Source organism: Drosophila miranda, chromosome XR (genome assembly GCF_003369915.1).
Source record: "Drosophila miranda strain MSH22 chromosome XR, D.miranda_PacBio2.1, whole genome shotgun sequence".
Taxonomy (NCBI): domain Eukaryota; kingdom Metazoa; phylum Arthropoda; class Insecta; order Diptera; family Drosophilidae; genus Drosophila; species Drosophila miranda.
In genome coordinates, this window is record NC_046674.1 from 38116256 (window position 1) to 38133339 (window position 17084).

Consider the following 17084-nt stretch of genomic DNA (forward strand, 5'->3'; position numbering starts at 1 on the left):
ATGACATGGTTGGCCATGCATTCAGCATTTCCATTCGCCGTGAGGTTGGACATAAGCTCCATGAACAGGGCCGTATTGAGCGTTTCGGCGCGATAGCATCTCCATCTGGGCGCAGCTGTCTCTACGCTACCCGTCTGTTGGCCTGTGTCCCATATAATTGCCCTGTGGTCGCTCCCTGTGTAGATGTTGCTGATGCTCCAGCCCGATGAATTAAAAAGTGAGCTGCTGACAAATGTAAGGTCGATGACCGATCCTGTTCCTGCTCTGGAGAAGGTATGCTGGTTTCCCTCGTTGAGGAGCGCGATGTCCAGGGGCGCAATGATCTCCAGCAGAGCTCTACCTCTCGCATTCGTCGCCACGCTTCCCACTCCTCAGCCCACGCGTTGAAGTCCCCTCCAATGGCTATTGGGTGACGTCCTCTAGCATCAGCCGCTAGGTTGTCTAGAGTACCTGCGAACTCGGAGAGCGTCAGGCTTGGGGCAAGGTAGACGCTGTATATCCACACACCTCCGACCTTGGCGCGCACAAACCCAGCAGCAGCGCTTGAGAGGGAAAGCTGCAATGGCGTGGCCCCGCATAGCCATATCGCGGCCTTTTTGGTGGCATCCAAGATGAACCCAGGGGACTCCCTAGTTTGATATGGCTCGCTGAGGATGGCGAGGTCAATTGCCAATTCTCTTATGGATTGGCTCAGCAGGTCTTGAGCCGCAGCGCAGTGGTTGAGGTTGAGCTGCATAACCTTCATTATTGGGCCAGCAAGCTGGGCACGCTCCTGGCTGCTGGACATCTCCTGCTACCCGCATAATGGTTCGTCTCATTGCTGTTGTTAGCGGTGCAGATGAAACACCGCGGATCGCTTTGACAGGTTGCCGCCTTGTGCCCGTTCACGCCGCATCTGAGGCAGCATCCGGTGCGATCCACCGCGCTCTTGCACCTGATTGCTAGATGCCCAAACTCCAGACACCTGTAGCATCGTCGTTGAGCTGTCCGCTCCCGGATCCTACAGCTTGTCCATCCGACTTTAAGTTTCCCCACCATGAGCAGGGCTCTTGCCTGCACGGGCGGCAGGCACACAACTGCCAGTTGCGTACCAGCGAACGATGGCCTCAGACTTTTAATGGCGCTGGTGTCCACGCTGGGGGCGTCTATCGATGCAGCTATCGCTGCTGCGATGTCCTCCTTCTCGACCAGGCTGTCGAGATCCCTGACCTCCACGCAGAGTTCTTCTGACACCGCCCTGATGCCCGTCTGCAGTCCCAGTGCCGCGCTGATATCCTCCTTGAGCTTAGCTGTGTTGCTTTTGCTCGCGCCGTTGAGCTCGAGCAGCAGCTCGCCCTTTGCCGTCCTCCGGATTCTGTTAACATTATCCCCTACCTCCTGAAGCTTGCCATCCTGGCGCCTGGTGACCATACGGAGGATGTCGCTATAGCTAAGCTCGCCCTGGGGTTGAATGATTATTGCGTCTGGCCTTGGCTCGCGCTCACGGGGCTCCCTTTTTTTCCTTACCCTAGGGCCCACCTGCTGCCACTTGAGCTGTTTCTTAGCGGCTGGGGTGGCACCATGGTCCACTGTACCCGAGGGGGTTAGTTCATCCTGGGACTGCGCCGGCGGTTTGAGCTGGGTCGACGCTTGTTGACGCTTTTTTATTTTTTTTTTTTATTTTTTATTATTAAGCGTTGAATCCGTACATTGCATATAACGTATCTTAACATCACTGGTAAATAATATTGGGGTAGCCAAACCTAATGCTAAATGCGAGAGGACTTACAAAAAATATAATATTATAATATTGGGAGGGAATCTTAGAGTTGGCCAATAGTTTTGGCAAAACCCAATCTCTTCAACCGCCTCAAAGGCCTGGCAGGTAGTAATCGTCTGGCGAGCATACTATGGTGTCTAATTAGCCTGTCACTGTATCTGCTGGTGTGCCTTCCAATCTGCTCCTCTACTGTATGCAGATTCAAATCCCGATGTAGGGTGGAGCCGCGCACGTACCAAGGGCAGTTCGTTATTTGCCTCATGGCGCGATTCTGCAAGACCTGTATCCGTTTATAGTTCGATTTGGCAGCTATTCCCCAAATCTGCACACCGTAGAGCCAGATCGGGGCTACACAGTGAACATAAACTGCTCTTTTGGCTCTCAGTGACATGGTGCTTCTTCTGTTAATCAGCCACCGCAATTGCTGCATTCTTTGCCCACATTTACGAGCCGTAGCTTTCAAGTGTGGACCAAAAGTAAGACGCTTATCAAGGGTGATACCGAGATACTTTGCTTGCTCTGGTTGGTCCAAAGTTACGCCTTCAAACTTTATGGGTGGGGTGTGGTCTATGAGCGCTTTCAGGGTGAAGCATGGATTGGTGGTCTTCAGTGGGTTGACTTTTAAATTCCATCTTTTGCACCAAGCTGCCAAAGAGTAGAGGTACTCTTGGAGAGTACCTAGAGTTGCTACCGCGTAGGTAGCAAGCAGAGCCTTACGGGGGGCCTCCATATGTTGCTCGCTTGGGGAGGGTAGATCTGCAGTATAGATAGAGTAAAGCAGCGGGCCAAGGACGCTGCCCTGTGGAACTCCAGCTCTCATTTGGCAAGGTGTTGAATGTGTGTTCCTGAACCTGACCATAAACTGACGTCCTTCCAAGTATGATCGTAGGACACCGTAGTATGGTGCTGGGAACAGTTTTTTAATTTTGCTCAGTAGGCCGATATGCGTAACTCTATCGAAGGCTTGCTGCATATCAATGAAGACTGCATTGCAGTATTCTAGATCATCATAGGCCTGTAGGATGTGTCCTGCCAATCTGTGGACTTGCTCCACTGTGCCGTGTCCCTCCCGAAAGCCAAACTGGTGATCCGGCAAGATACGGCATTCCTTGTTAATACTCCCAAGACGATTGGCAAGAAGCCTCTCCCATACCTTAGATAAGAAAGACAAAAGAATTATTGGCCGATACGACTCAGGGTCGTCCTCCGGTTTTCCAGGCTTATGGATCATCAGGATTGTTGCTATCTTCCACTGCTTAGGGAAAAACTGCATCCTTAACATGGCGTTAAAAATGAGCACTATGTAGAGTATCGCCCGAGTAGGCAATGCTTTCAATGTGGAATTGCACACTCTGTCAATGCCAGGAGCCTTCTTCCTCGGTAGGGACTTGATGACTTCAACAATCTCCTCAGCCCTGGCTGGTTTTTTTTTTTTTTTTTTTTTTAAATTCCATTTAGTTGCTTGTATTTACAACTTATTTTATACTTAAAGCAAACTATATTAAAGGTTAGGCTATGCAAGCCCAACATGTGTGGTACGGCCGTGAAGCAATGCTTCACACATGTGCAGGCTTCGTTTAGACTAACTGGACTCTTGTCTGGTGCTCAACAGCGCGCAGTTCCCTCATAATGGTCGCCGCGAAGCAGCTCGTCGCCTCCCAGTTTTCCGGGGACAGGAGCATGCACGGCACCAAGCTCTGCTTGACTACGGCTCCACCCAGCGCTTCTTCTAGCCGCTGGCACTGCGCTGCGAACCTGCCACACGAAAATATCGCATGCTCGGCATCCTCCTCCACGTAGTGCCCGCACGAAGAGCATTCTGCGGAGTCCGCGTGCCCGAAGCGATGAAGGTAGCTTCGGAAGCAGCCGTGACCACTGAGGAGCTGAGTCAGGTAAAAGTTGACCTGCCCGTGCTTCCTGTTTACCCACGCGTCGATGGAAGGGATAGGCTGGTGGGTCCAACGCCCCTTAGTGGTCGTGTCCCAGCGCTGTAGCCACCTTCTGAGGCTCTCCTGTTTGCACGCCATGCGTACCTGCCTTTTCGCAGCCACGTCCATTCCTCTGCCATGAGTTTCCTGGTAGCAGGTGGACCGTTCCTCCGCCAGGAATTCCAGGGGTGCTATGCCCGCGATCACGTGTGCTGCCTCGTCCGAGACCGTTCGGCATTGGTGATCCGAATCGAAGAGAGGCGGTGCGTGGCTGCCAGACCCCGTGCGTAGCTCGCTGTTTGAAGGGCCTTTGCCCAGATTGGCGCCGCATATAGCATCACCGATCTCGTGACACTCGTTAGCAGTTGTCGCCGCCATTGCTTTGGTCCTCGGGTGTTCAGCATTAGCCTCGAGAGCGCACCGTTGGTGGTCGCCGCCTTCGTGCCCATGTAGGCCAAGTGCTCCCGAAAGCAGAGACGTGTGTCCACCAGGACACCAAGGTATTTGATAGCGCGCTTAGACGAAACCAGGGTACCTGCCACTGAGATGTTGGCCGTCTCGACTTTCTTCCGGCTGGATACCAGCACTGCCTCTGTTTTGTGGGGTGCGAGTTCGAGCCCGACCAGGTCCAGCCACTGTTGAATGCGCGCTATCGTTTGGTTGCAGGTCGTTTCCACGACGGACAGGTCTTTTGCCACCACTAGGACAGCCACATCGTCTGCAAAACCCACCATGTGTACTCCGTGGGGGAGGCTGAGTCGCAAGATGCCGTCATACATTGCGTTCCACAGAGTGGGGCCAAGCACTGAACCCTGCGGGACGCCTGCCGATACCTCGTATTCCTCCGTGCCAGCCTGCGTGTCGTACAAAAGCAGCCTTCTCTCAAAGTAGCTTTGTACCATCCGCTGCAGGTACCTGGGTGTGTCGAAACTCTCCAGCGCCCTTAGGATGCAGCTCCACCTCGCCGTGTTGTACGCGTTCTTAATGTCTAGGGTGACTACTAGGCAGTACTCTTTCCCGCCGCCTTTCCACCGAGTGCCGGCAATTGCACCGGAGGCAATGTCCACCACCTTACGAACGGCGTCTATCGTGGATCGGGCCTTGCGAAAGCCGTATTGGTGCGGTGAGAGGTCGCCAGCCTCTGCGATGGAGCGTTCCAGTCGCGCGCAGACCACCTTCTCAAGCAGTTTACCCGCGGTGTCGATCAGGCAGATAGGCCTATACGACGACGCTGTCCCCGGCGGCTTGCCTGGCTTGGGAATAAGCACTAGCTTCTGTATTTTCCACCTCACAGGGAACACTCCTTCCCGAAGGCACTGATTTAGCAGCTTCGCAAAGATGTCCGGACGCGTGGAGAGGGCGAGCAAGAGGGCTCTGTTCGGGATAGAGTCCGGCCCTGGAGCCTTGTTCGGGCTGATGCTCCTGGCTGCGCTTTCGACTTCCTCGAGCGACACCTCCTCGATGTGTGCCTGACTGTGCGGTTGCAGTGTGAGGCAACGGACATCCCCGATGTGGTCAGCCCTGTGCGGAAAGAGTTCCTCCACGATAGATCTTGTCGTGTCGGGGTCCGATGGCGGTGCCTGCCTCTTGGCGCAAAGTTTGTTCGTCACCAACTTATACGCCCTTCCCCATGGGTCCTGCTCCGCAGAGTCGCATAGCTTGAGAAAGCACTGGCGCTTGCTATCCCTAATGGCCGCCTTGAGGGCCCTTCTGCAGTCCCTAAACGTGGATTGCCATTGCGGAAAGGCAGTGCTTCCGCGCAAGCGCTGGTAGCGGCGTCGAGCTTGGTTGCATTCCCAGCGTAGCGCGGCAATGTCCTCGTTCCACCAGAACACAGGTTGGTGGTGGCGACCGTAGTGCTTCCTCTGCGCCATGGTGGCATTGCATGCTGCCTCCAGATGCTCCATGACATGGTTGGCCATGCATTCAGCATTTCCATTCGCCGTGAGGTTGGACATAAGCTCCATGAACAGGGCCGTATTGAGCGTTTCGGCGCGATAGCATCTCCATCTGGGCGCAGCTGTCTCTACGCTACCCGTCTGTTGGCCTGTGTCCCATATAATTGCCCTGTGGTCGCTCCCTGTGTAGATGTTGCTGATGCTCCAGCCCGATGAATTAAAAAGTGAGCTGCTGACAAATGTAAGGTCGATGACCGATCCTGTTCCTGCTCTGGAGAAGGTATGCTGGTTTCCCTCGTTGAGGAGCGCGATGTCCAGGGGCGCAATGATCTCCTGCAGAGCTCTACCTCTCGCATTCGTCGCCACGCTTCCCACTCCTCAGCCCACGCGTTGAAGTCCCCTCCAATGGCTATTGGGTGACGTCCTCTAGCATCAGCCGCTAGGTTGTCTAGAGTACCTGCGAACTCGGAGAGCGTCAGGCTTGGGGCAAGGTAGACGCTGTATATCCACACACCTCCGACCTTGGCGCGCACAAACCCAGCAGCAGCGCTTGAGAGGGAAAGCTGCAATGGCGTGGCCCCGCATAGCCATATCGCGGCCTTTTTGGTGGCATCCAAGATGAACCCAGGGGACTCCCTAGTTTGATATGGCTCGCTGAGGATGGGGGGGTCAATTGCCAATTCTCTTATGGATTGGCTCAGCAGGTCTTGAGCCGCAGCGCAGTGGTTGAGGTTGAGCTGCATAACCTTCATTATTGGGCCGGCAAGCTGGGCACGCTCCTGGCTGCTGGACATCTCCTGCTACCCGCATAATGGTTCGTCTCATTGCTGTTGTTAGCGGTGCAGATGAAACACCGCGGATCGCTTTGACAGGTTGCCGCCTTGTGCCCGTTCACGCCGCATCTGAGGCAGCATCCGGTGCGATCCACCGCGCTCTTGCACCTGATTGCTAGATGCCCAAACTCCAGACACCTGTAGCATCGTCGTTGAGCTGTCCGCTCCCGGATCCTACAGCTTGTCCATCCGACTTTAAGTCGCGCCGTTGAGCTCGAGCAGCAGCTCGCCCTTTGCCGTCCTCCGGATTCTGTTAACATTATCCCCTACCTCCTGAAGCTTGCCATCCTGGCGCCTGGTGACCATACGGAGGATGTCGCTATAGCTAAGCTCGCCCTGGGGTTGAATGATTATTGCGTCTGGCCTTGGCTCGCGCTCACGGGGCTCCCTTTTTTTCCTTACCCTAGGGCCCACCTGCTGCCACTTGAGCTGTTTCTTAGCGGCTGGGGTGGCACCATGGTCCACTGTACCCGAGGGGGTTAGTTCATCCTGGGACTGCGCCGGCGGTTTGAGCTGGGTCGACGCTTGTTGAAGCTTTGTGCCTCTCTGCCTCTTTGTGGGCTCCGCAGCCATTTGAGGCGACTCGCGCAGCCTCTTTGAGCCGGTGTGTGGCGGCTTCGCAGCTGTTTGGGTACCAGTGGTGGCGGTCTCAATTGTCCTGGTGTGCAGCTTCTCGAAATTCTTGACCACCAGGGCCTGAAGGGTTACCACTCTCAGGGCTAAATCTTTCATCACGTTGTCCACATGCCGCTGGTCGTTCATCCTCTTGACCAGCTCATTGGCCCGGGTACCCAGGTTTTTTAGCAGCTCTAATGGGTCAGAGTGCGGTCGCTCCTTCTCTTTGCCATCCGGGCCGGGCTTGAACATGCTCGATCCCTGAGCTTTCGCAGGTGCTGACGGTGGTGGGGATCTGGTAAGGGCGTTGCGCCTACCAAAGACTGCTGGTTTAATGGGTAAGGCCATTTGTAGAGGTGTTTGCAGACTATCTTTTGTCTCTTTGTACTGCGCCTCCGTGGCGAATTGGTAATGGGTGAACCTGTCCCCTAAATGATGTGCAAACGAATTGGCCTGCTCTTCTTCGTTTCTAGCAAGTTCACCGTTGGGACACCGGATGGGAATCTGTCTGAACGGTTGTCTCTTAAGAGACTTAGTGGTCTTCCAAAGTGAATATCCAGCATCCACGGTGTAATCCATGGAAGCAAGCTTTTGTTCAAAGAAGTTGCTTCGAAGTTCTCTCAGGGTGTTTCGAAGTTGCTTGGCAGCCCGGTTCCATAGAATTCGGTCCCATGGGTCTTGAGATCGGATTGCGCGTCTTCGAAGTCTCCTTTTTTGTGACAAAAGCTCTCTGGCCTCTCTTGTAAGAACTATTCCATAGGCGGCGCTTGTCGGAGGATGCGAGGGCGTTGAGGCAGCAGCAGCCATGTGTATACTCTCTGTGATGCTATCTACAGCCATCTCGATATCCTCCTCAGAGTTTAGCGTGACGTTCAGTTGAATCGACCTCTCCAAATGTTGCCTAAATGCGAGCAGATCAGTGTGCTTGGTGACTAGATGAGGGCTTGGATTTTCTATAATACCATCTGTTTTAATGCTGATGACTAAGGCCAGATGGTCGGAGTCCAGATCCCAGCTCTGACTTATTGTTGCTCGAGAATCCAGAATACCATGATGTACTGCGAAGTCTATGCAGGACGGCGTGTGATTGAGTACATATGGGTACCTGGTTGGTGATCCAGTTGCAAGGATCTTAGCGCCAGTAGCAGAGATGGCTTCCGCTAGCTCTCGCCCCCTAGGGGAATTGTAAGTGTCTCCCCACAGCCAGTGTCGGGCATTCCAGTCACCACCAACCAAATACCTTTGCCCGCAAGCACGGAGTGCATCGATGTAATGTCTTTCTTTAATCCTGACTCTGGAAGGGCAGTAAATGGCGCTGAACTCCACATCGCCCAGTCCTGTGGCTACTTTTACTGCTGACATTTGCATGCTGCGTGTCTCAATGACCCTTTGTGGAAAATGACGAAGCGAAGTCTTAACTAAAACCGCAACTCCACCAACGCTATTATTATTCCGCGATGGCTTGAAGGCTGGATAGAAGGCATATCCATGTATTTTTACAGCTGCCCCTCTTTTAATTCTGATCTCCGTCAAAAGAAGAATGTCTTTTGCTTTCCCTGAAATGCCGTTAGCATTCCAGATGAGAACCTTTAGTGGGTTCATTGAGATGCTGAAACGTTGTTCTGGAGCTGAAGATTAGATCCAGCCCATTGCTTAATCGTGTTGGCCAATTCAAAAACCATTTTTTCGAGTTTTTCAAGGCGTTGATTGGCTTGACTATTATGCTGCTGCTGTTCTTGCTGCTGTTGCTGTAGCCACATAAGAAACTGCTGCTGCTGCTGCTGTTGGAGCTGTTGTTGACATTGTTGAAATTGTGTCTGCTGTTGTTGTAGCAGTGCCTGAACTTCATATGAATTCTGTTGCTGGTTATTCAATCCTTGTGGCTGATGCGCTTGTAGACTATGAAAACGACGCTGAGCAGGTGTAGCAGGTATTGCATTTGAATTACCATTTGCTACGGCAGCGTAGGAGGCTCCTGTATTACTTCTAGTGCCTACCAAAGGTTGGTGCTGAAGAATATTTCGCTGGTGCTGCTGTATTGTTGGTCTATTAGCCCCCTTTTTGTGACCAGACTGCAAGGTAGGAAACTGTTGCTGGTCTCCAGGAAGTGTGGTAGAGTAAGCATATGCCACTTGATTATTTAAGAGGACATGACCCGTCCTGTTCGTATTAATTGCCTTCTTTGCGGAGCCCATTGATCGGCGTAGAAACTCCTGATGGCATCCTTTGTTACTGGCCATATGGCTTCCAGAGCAGTGAATGCAGGTTGGCTGTACATCTAGGGGGCGTGTGCATTGTGAGGTTTGGTGATTTTCACCGCATCTGGCACAGTTGTGATGTCGGCGGCAGTATTTGAAAAAAAATATTAAGTTTTTCGTCCTTGTTAGTCCTTGAGCTTGGATTATGGATGTGAAGGACCTCGAAGCCCAACATTTTAAAATCGGCGGTAATATCATTGTTTAGGGTGCTATGATGTAGGTCTCTTACAACAATTCTATGAGGCTTTTCAGTCTGCAATTGGTATGTGTGGAATTCTATTCCAATGGCATCGAAACAATCCACAATTGCTCTATAGGTATCACTGTCTTTGGGGAGGATTCTGACCGTTTCCCCCTGGTTAGCTTTGACGACAACGTTATTCAAATTTGCAACGTCCTTTATGACATCAAATAAGTCATTTAAGTTGCTAATATTGACAACTATTTGCGGTGGTTTTGGAGGGCCTTTAAGCTGATTACCAGAGCTCGTTGATTCTTCTTGAAGACACTGGTCTGTATTAACTGCTTCATGAAGGTGTTCATCCATTTGGTCATTTCCGGCGTCTGCATCTACATTCATCCGAACTTCCTCATTATTACTATCACTTGGGATGTTCGTGTCAAGAATGGCAAATCTGTTGTTGGTGTTTGCCTGTTGGCTTGTAGTGGGGGGCAAGCCCAGGTCCCAGCCGCCGCTCCCTCGTTTAGATTTAGAATAGGATGACAAAGTCTGATCGTTTTTTCTTTTGCCCGTTCTCCGTTTTTGAGCATCCAGAAGTCGTTCGGCAGCAGTGCGAAGTGTTTTTGCCTCAGTGTCGTCGGGGCATGTGGATATGGAGTTTTCTTGGCTATCAAAGCTTAGTGCAGGGCAGATACTGCTTATTGTAGCAGTTGCCATGGTGTAGGTGGTGTTGTTGGTGGCACTAGTGAATGTTACTGTTGTTGTGGTTTCTGTGCATGTAGAGCGTTCAGCCTCTGAACGGTACTCAGAACGAATCTCAGAAGGTAATTTGCCTGATATTAGAAGCATTCTCTCATGATCAGTCCGCTTATTTCTAAGCCGAGAGTCAGATGAACTATTCGCATTTATTATACCGTAGCTGATAAGCGAAGTTTTTATTGCCCCTCTTGTGCGGCTGTGCGCAGACTGAGGGGAATGTCTTGCCCGAAGGGCAGTGAATACAGTTGTTCCGCGAGTGCATGCCTTTTGATTTGTGTTTAATCATTATTTATTGAGCTTAAAATTTTTCGGCGTCGGCTTGTCGTGTTTGTGTTGTTGCCGTGAGTACATTAAATTGCATTACAGCTCTTGTCTTTCGTCTTGTTGCTTTTGTTGTTTTATCACTCTCTCGCTATCATCTCAACTTCAATAAATGATCTATCTCTCTCGCTCTTTAAACTTTCTGAGCAATAGCGCTCTCTGTTTAGTAGCTCTCGCTATAACAGCTCTCACTCTGCTCTCTTTTTTACTAATTCTGCTTTGAGCGTTGTCTGAAACATTGTTCTGATACCAATTTGTTTGAAATTTTTTGGTGCACATTTTTAAATAAATAAATAATAAAAATGGAATACGCTGTGGTCAGATCACCCACGATCAGCCGAATGTCCCTTGCTGGCTCTGCGACAGCGTAGTGCACGCAAAATGAGCTGGATTTTCTGGCCTCGTGAGTGAGGCTATAGCCAAACGTAATGGGTTGCATTACAGCTGCCAGGCATGCCGTACGGTGGAGAATGATATGGTGGCTTTAATGAGGCAGCCGCGGATGGGCTTTAAGGAGCTGACCGTTGGCTTTAAAAAGCAGTACGATTGGCTCCTAGCCATAGAGTCTCAATTTGGCAGTCTGCAACTGCTGAATGAGTCTTCGAGGCGTGAAAGGGTCAATCCACGGGATCTGCGGATCCGCAAGTGCCAACCGTCACTCAGCCGTGAGCCGCCGAAAAACTGACTCCAACCACTCCAAGTGTGCAGCGGTTGTTCTCGTTTGCCACTCCAAGGGCAACGACAGCTGCTGGCGATGCAGATTTGGTAGCCGAATTCATCGCTTCGGAGAACGTGCAGCCAAGGACGTCTGCAGCGTCCGTGTCCGTGGTGTCCGCAAGTTCGCTAGTTGTCCCGTCTATCCCGATCCCACCAGTGAATAGACGTTACGGACCTCCGGATATTGCTACCACAGGTACTAGGCCTGTGGTGACTAAACTACTGGTGGGAGTCCCACCAGTTCACGGCTGGCCCCTGACCTCACATCTAATGATGTAATTGCTTTTATTCAAAGCAAAATAAAAGCCGTGTGTTTAAAGGCGGAAAAGTTTAACTTCTCTTATGCCAGGGAGATAGCCTCGTTTAAGACAAACATCTCCCCAACTCAATTTGACACCATTTGCTCTACCAAATTTTGGCCGGAGAATTTGGTGTTGAAGAAGGCTAAGAAGAAGAATAGGCCCCCCATAACCCTTACAAATCTTTCCAGTGTTCCACCCTCAACCTCAACTTTCTCTTCCTCAACTTCCCGTCTTGCTTCCACCTTTCCAAAAAACTAACTTCTTTTTTAGTAACGTATCAGAATGTTAGACGCTTACTTAGTAAGCTCAGCATTCTTTTCCGGGATAGTGTTGAATTTGCTTCCCACGTTATTTTATTGTGTTTACTGAAACCTGGTTAAATCCGGACAGTCTTAGTTCCGAGGTTTTGGCAGGTCGGTACACAACTTTTAGAAAGGACCGTTCGTCTCGACGTGCAGGAGGGGTTCTGATTGCAGTGGACTCTAACTTCACGTTGGAACACTTCACAGTCCCAGTTCAACAGGAACTGGAATTCCTGTGTGTAAAACTGATTCTTCCTGCTTTCACTATTTTCATTACTTGCTCGTATATTCCACCTTCTTCGGATAACTCTATTTATGAGCAGCATTTGTCCGCTTTAACCGCTGTTTCTTCCTCGCTATCAGATAAAGATCAAATGATAGTTCTTGGTGACTTCAACTTGCCAGGAACTGTTTGGTCTTCGGTAAACGAGTCTAGTAACCTAGTGCCCATGTCACGACATGACTTTGTTGACGGCTTGCTTGACCTGTCCATGTCTCAAGTCAACCATGTGAAAAATTCCTTGGGTCGATTGCTTGATCTGTGCTTTGTATCGGATCCGAACTTAGTGTTGTTAACCCGAGCCCTTTCGCCCACTATACCTGAAGACGCCTACCATCCTACTTTCGAAGTGTCGCTAGATATAGGACCAACTGTATTGAATCGGTCGAGTAGGCAACCTGAACGCGTCCGTTGCTTTCGTAAAGCCGAGTTTGCGAAGCTTAATAGCCTCATTAAAGATTTTGATTGGTCCGCTTTGTACTTGTGCACTGATGTCATAAATGGCTCAAGCATTTTTTACAATGCTCCTGGCACATTTTTTGATTCTTGTGTCCCGCTTTCTTGTCCGATTAGATCTGGAAAACCACCTTGGTTTACCGGCCTATCCAGCCTAAAAAAAATTAAAATCAAGACTTTATAAAAAATTTCAAGAAGATGGTTCTCCTACTTCTCACTCTAGCTATGTAATAGCTTGGTCAAATCGTTCAGTTCTTAATGCACAATGCTACCTGCTACAATGCTAAGAACCACCTATCTCGATGCAGGATACGTTTTTCTCAGGACCCTAAACAGTTTTATTGCTTCGTAAACAGTAAGCGAAGAATGTCCGCACACCCATCCTCGCTATCATTTTGTAATACGTCGGCAAATAAACATCAGGCAATTGCCGATCTTTTTGCCCAATATTTCCAAACCACCTATTCTGAGGAAAGCTACTCTGGTCATCCGTACCCATACGGTTTACCGAGGTCGAACGGCATTTTCAGTATCTTGTTAAATGAATGTTCTTTACTTCATGATCTTCGACTAGTTAAGCCGGTGTTTTCACCGGGTCCAGACGGGGTTCCAGGTTGTGTACTTAGGTACTGCGCCGAGGCTCTGTGTGGACCCTTGCTTAAACTATTCACCCTGTCCATTGATTCTTCTTGCTTCCCCCCGATCTGGAAGGAATCGTTTATAAATCCTCTCCATAAAAAAGGTAGCAAGTCTGACGCAAATAATTATAGAGGTATAGCAAAGTTATCCGCTGCAACATCTCTGCAAGTCACTTATATCTCCAACTCAGCATGGATTTATAAGGCGGCGATCAACCACCACGAACTTGTTAGAGTTTACCTCTTTCATTATTAAAGGCTTTCAAGGTAACTTACAGATGGATGTTATTTTCACTGACTTTTGTAAAGCATTCTACTCTGTAAACCATTCCCTTTTAGCGCATAAACTTGACCTTTTAGGGTTTCCGCCCGACCTCCTGAGATGGATTTCTAGCTATCTTTGTTCCAGGTCTCAAAGAGTCCTCTTCAAAAACTCCCTCTCTTTACCAGTAAAGGTTTCTTCGGGAGTTCCACAGGGCAGGCATCTAGGCCCCTTACTCTTTCCACTCTTTATTAATCACCTGCCTTCGGTCTAACATACTCTCGAGTACTTATGTATGCGGATGATGTTAAACTCTGTGTCCAGTATAAGGACACTTGCAATCCGCTTGCAATCCGATATCAATAACTTTCAGTCATGGTGTTGTGCAAACTTGTTTACACCTTAATGCCTCGAAATGCAAAGTTGAAATGACATTTCATCGTTCTAGCCCTTTGTTGGCTCCCTATACTCTATTTGGTGGTTCTCTTGAGAGAATTACACTGGTGGATGATCTGGGTGTTATGTTAGACCCCAAGTTAAAGTTTTCCGAACACATTTCTACCATGGTAAATAAGGACATAGGCGTGCTTGGGTTTATAAAGAGGTGGTCAAAGGAATTTGACGACCCCTTTATAAAAAAGACTCTCTATACCTCGCTTGTTCGTCCGATCTTAGAATACGGGTCCTGTGTATGGTGCCCTTAGTACAAAGTACACCAGGACCGTATAGAATCAGTACAGAAAAACTTTTTACTCTTTGCTCTGCGGGGCCTTAACTGGGATGAAGGTGTGAGACTCCCATCTTACTCTAGTAGACTGCTATTAGTAAACCTCTCATCCTTAGTTAACCGTAGAAAAATGCTTGGTGTGATTTTTATGCACAACTTGATCGGGGGTGACATAGACAGCCCTGATCTGTTGAGCCGCATAAATTTCACGATTCCTATTCGATTTACAAGAAATCTTATACCGTTGTTCCTTCCACTTTGTAGATCGAATTATTCCTTGCATGAATGGATTATGCTCGGATTATAACGCGGACCATACTATATCCACCACTAATTCTCTTCCTCTTACTAAATCACTAATCCTTACACACCATTCTAGTAATTAGTAATTGAAGTGCTATTGTATTTTGAATGCATGCCTATATCCCTCAGTAACTTTAATGCTAATTTTCCTCGAATATTAGTTTAACAGCTATCTTTCCTGCATGCTCGCGTAACACCCTTCTGCTGGTTTCAGACGGGCCACTAGACGGTGCAGTAATTGCATCGCCTCTAGCAAGATGCCGTCATTAAATGTCAACGTCAAGAATCGGAGATAAGATGTCCGCAAACGGAGATAAATTTTGCGACAGCGGCGATAAGTTGTCCGCCAGCGAAGATAAGTCTTCCGCAAGCGGAGATAAGCTGTTCGCCAGTGGAGATAAGTTGTTTGCCAGGCGAGATAAGTCGTCCAACAGCGGCGATAAGCTCTCCGCCAGCGGAGATAAGATGTCTACCAGCGGAGATAAGATGTCCGCAAACGGAGATAAATTTTCCGCCAGCGAAGATATGTTGTCCAGCAGCGGAGAAACGTTGTTCGTCAGCGGAGATATGTGTTCCACCAGCGGAGAAACGTTGTTCGTCAGCGGGGATAAGTTGTCCGCCAACAGATTTAAAATGTCTGCAAGGGATGATAAGTTGTGCACCAGCAGAAAACGTTGTTCGTCTGCGGAGATATGTGTTCCACCAGCGGACAAACGTTGTTCGTCAGCGGGGTTAAGTTGTCCGCCAACAGATTTAAAATGTCCGCAATGGAAGATAAGTTGTCCACCAGCGGAGAAACGTTGTTGGTCTGTGCGGACATGTGTTTCACCAGCGGAGAAACGTTGTTCGTCAGCGGAGATATGTGTTCCACCAGCGGAGACACGTTGTTTGTCTGCGAAAATAAGTTGTCCGCCAACAGATTTAAGATGTCCGCAAGGGAAGATAAGTTGTCCACCAGCGGACAAACGTTGTTCGTCAGCGGAGACATGTGTTCCACCAGCGGAGAAACGTTGTTCGTCAGCGGAGATATGTGTTCCACCAGCGGAGAAACGTTGTTGGTCTGTGCGGACATATGTTCCACCAGCGGAGAAACGTTGTTCGTCAGCGGAGATATGTGTTCCACCAGCGGAGAAACGTTGTTCGTCAGCGGGGATAAGTTGTCCGCCAACAGATTTAAAATGTCCGCAATGGAAGATAAGTTGTCCACCAGCGGAGAAACGTTGTTGGTCTGTGCGGACATGTGTTCCACCAGCGGAGAAACGTTGTTCGTCAGCGGGGTTAAGTTGTCCGCCAACAGATTTAAAATGTCCGCAATGGAAGATAAGTTGTCCACCAGCGGAGAAACGTTGTTGGTCTGTGCGGGCATGTGTTCCACCAGCGGAGAAACGTTGTTCGTCAGCGGAGATATGTGTTCCACCAGCGGAGAAACGTTGTTCGTCAGCGGGGATAAGTTGTCCGCCAACAGATTTAAAATGTCTGCAAGGGATGATAAGTTGTGCACCAGCAGAAAACATTGTTCGTCTGCGGAGATATGTGTTCCACCAGCGGACAAACGTTGTTCGTCAGCGGGGTTAAGTTGTCCGCCAACAGATTTAAAATGTCCGCAATGGAAGATAAGTTGTCAACCAGCGGAGAAACGTTGTTGGTCTGTGCGGACATGTGTTCCACCAGCGGAGAAACGTTGTTCGTCAGCGGAGATATATGTTCCACCAGCGGACAAACGTTGTTCGTCAGCGGGGTTAAGTTGTCCGCCAACAGATTTAAAATGTCCGCAATGGAAGATAAGTTGTCCACCAGCGGAGAAACGTTGTTGGTCTGTGCGGACATGTGTTCCACCAGCGGAGAAACGTTGTTCGTCAGCGGAGATATGTGTTCCACCAGCGGACAAACGTTGTTCGTCAGCGGGGTTAAGTTGTCCGCCAACAGATTTAAAATGTCCGCAATGGAAGATAAGTTGTCCACCAGCGGAGAAACGTTGTTGGTCTGTGCGGACATATGTTCCACCAGCGGAGAAACGTTGTTCGTCAGCGGAGATATGTGTTCCACCTGCGGAGAAACGTTGTTCGTCAGCGGGGTTAAGTTGTCCGCCAACAGATTTAAAATGTCCGCAATGGAAGATAAGTTGTCCACCAGCGGAGAAACGTTGTTGGTCTGTGCGGACATGTGTTCCACCAGCGGAGAAACGTTGTTCGTCAGCGGAGATATGTGTTCCACCAGCGGAGAAACGTTGTTCGTCAGCGTGGATAAGTTGTCCGCCAACAGATTTAAAATGTCTGCAAGGGATGATAAGTTGTGCACCTGCAGAAAACGTTGTTCGTCTGCGGAGATATGTGTTCCACCAGCGGACAAACGTTGTTCGTCAGCGGGGTTAAGTTGTCCGCCAACAGATTTAAAATGTCCGCAATGGAAGATAAGATGTCCACCAGCGGAGAAACGTTGTTGGTCTGTGCGGACATGTGTTCCACCAGCGGAGAAACGTTGTTCGTCAGCGGAGATATGTGTTCCACCAGCGGAGAAACGTTGTTCGTCAGCGGGGTTAAGTTGT

The 17084-nt window shown here is 49.7% G+C and overlaps 1 protein-coding gene across 1 annotated transcript; it reads right to left on the bottom strand.

The window, feature by feature from the left end:
* Positions 1-363: 363 nt before the first annotated feature.
* Positions 364-1628, bottom strand: LOC117186406. Its single transcript, XM_033387161.1, has 2 exons — positions 508-1628; positions 364-450 (listed from the first exon to the last, which is right to left on the bottom strand). Exon 1 carries the CDS (start codon positions 1408-1410, stop codon positions 745-747), a length of 666 nt encoding a protein of 221 aa, XP_033243052.1. The 5' UTR covers positions 1411-1628; the 3' UTR covers positions 364-450; positions 508-744.
* Between the last annotated feature and the right edge of the window lie 15456 nt (positions 1629-17084).

Excerpts from the sequence above, each read along its gene's own strand:
- LOC117186406 (XM_033387161.1), bottom strand. The coding sequence starts at position 1,410 with ATGGTCACCAGGCGCCAGGATGGCAAGCTTCAGGAGGTAGGGGATAAT.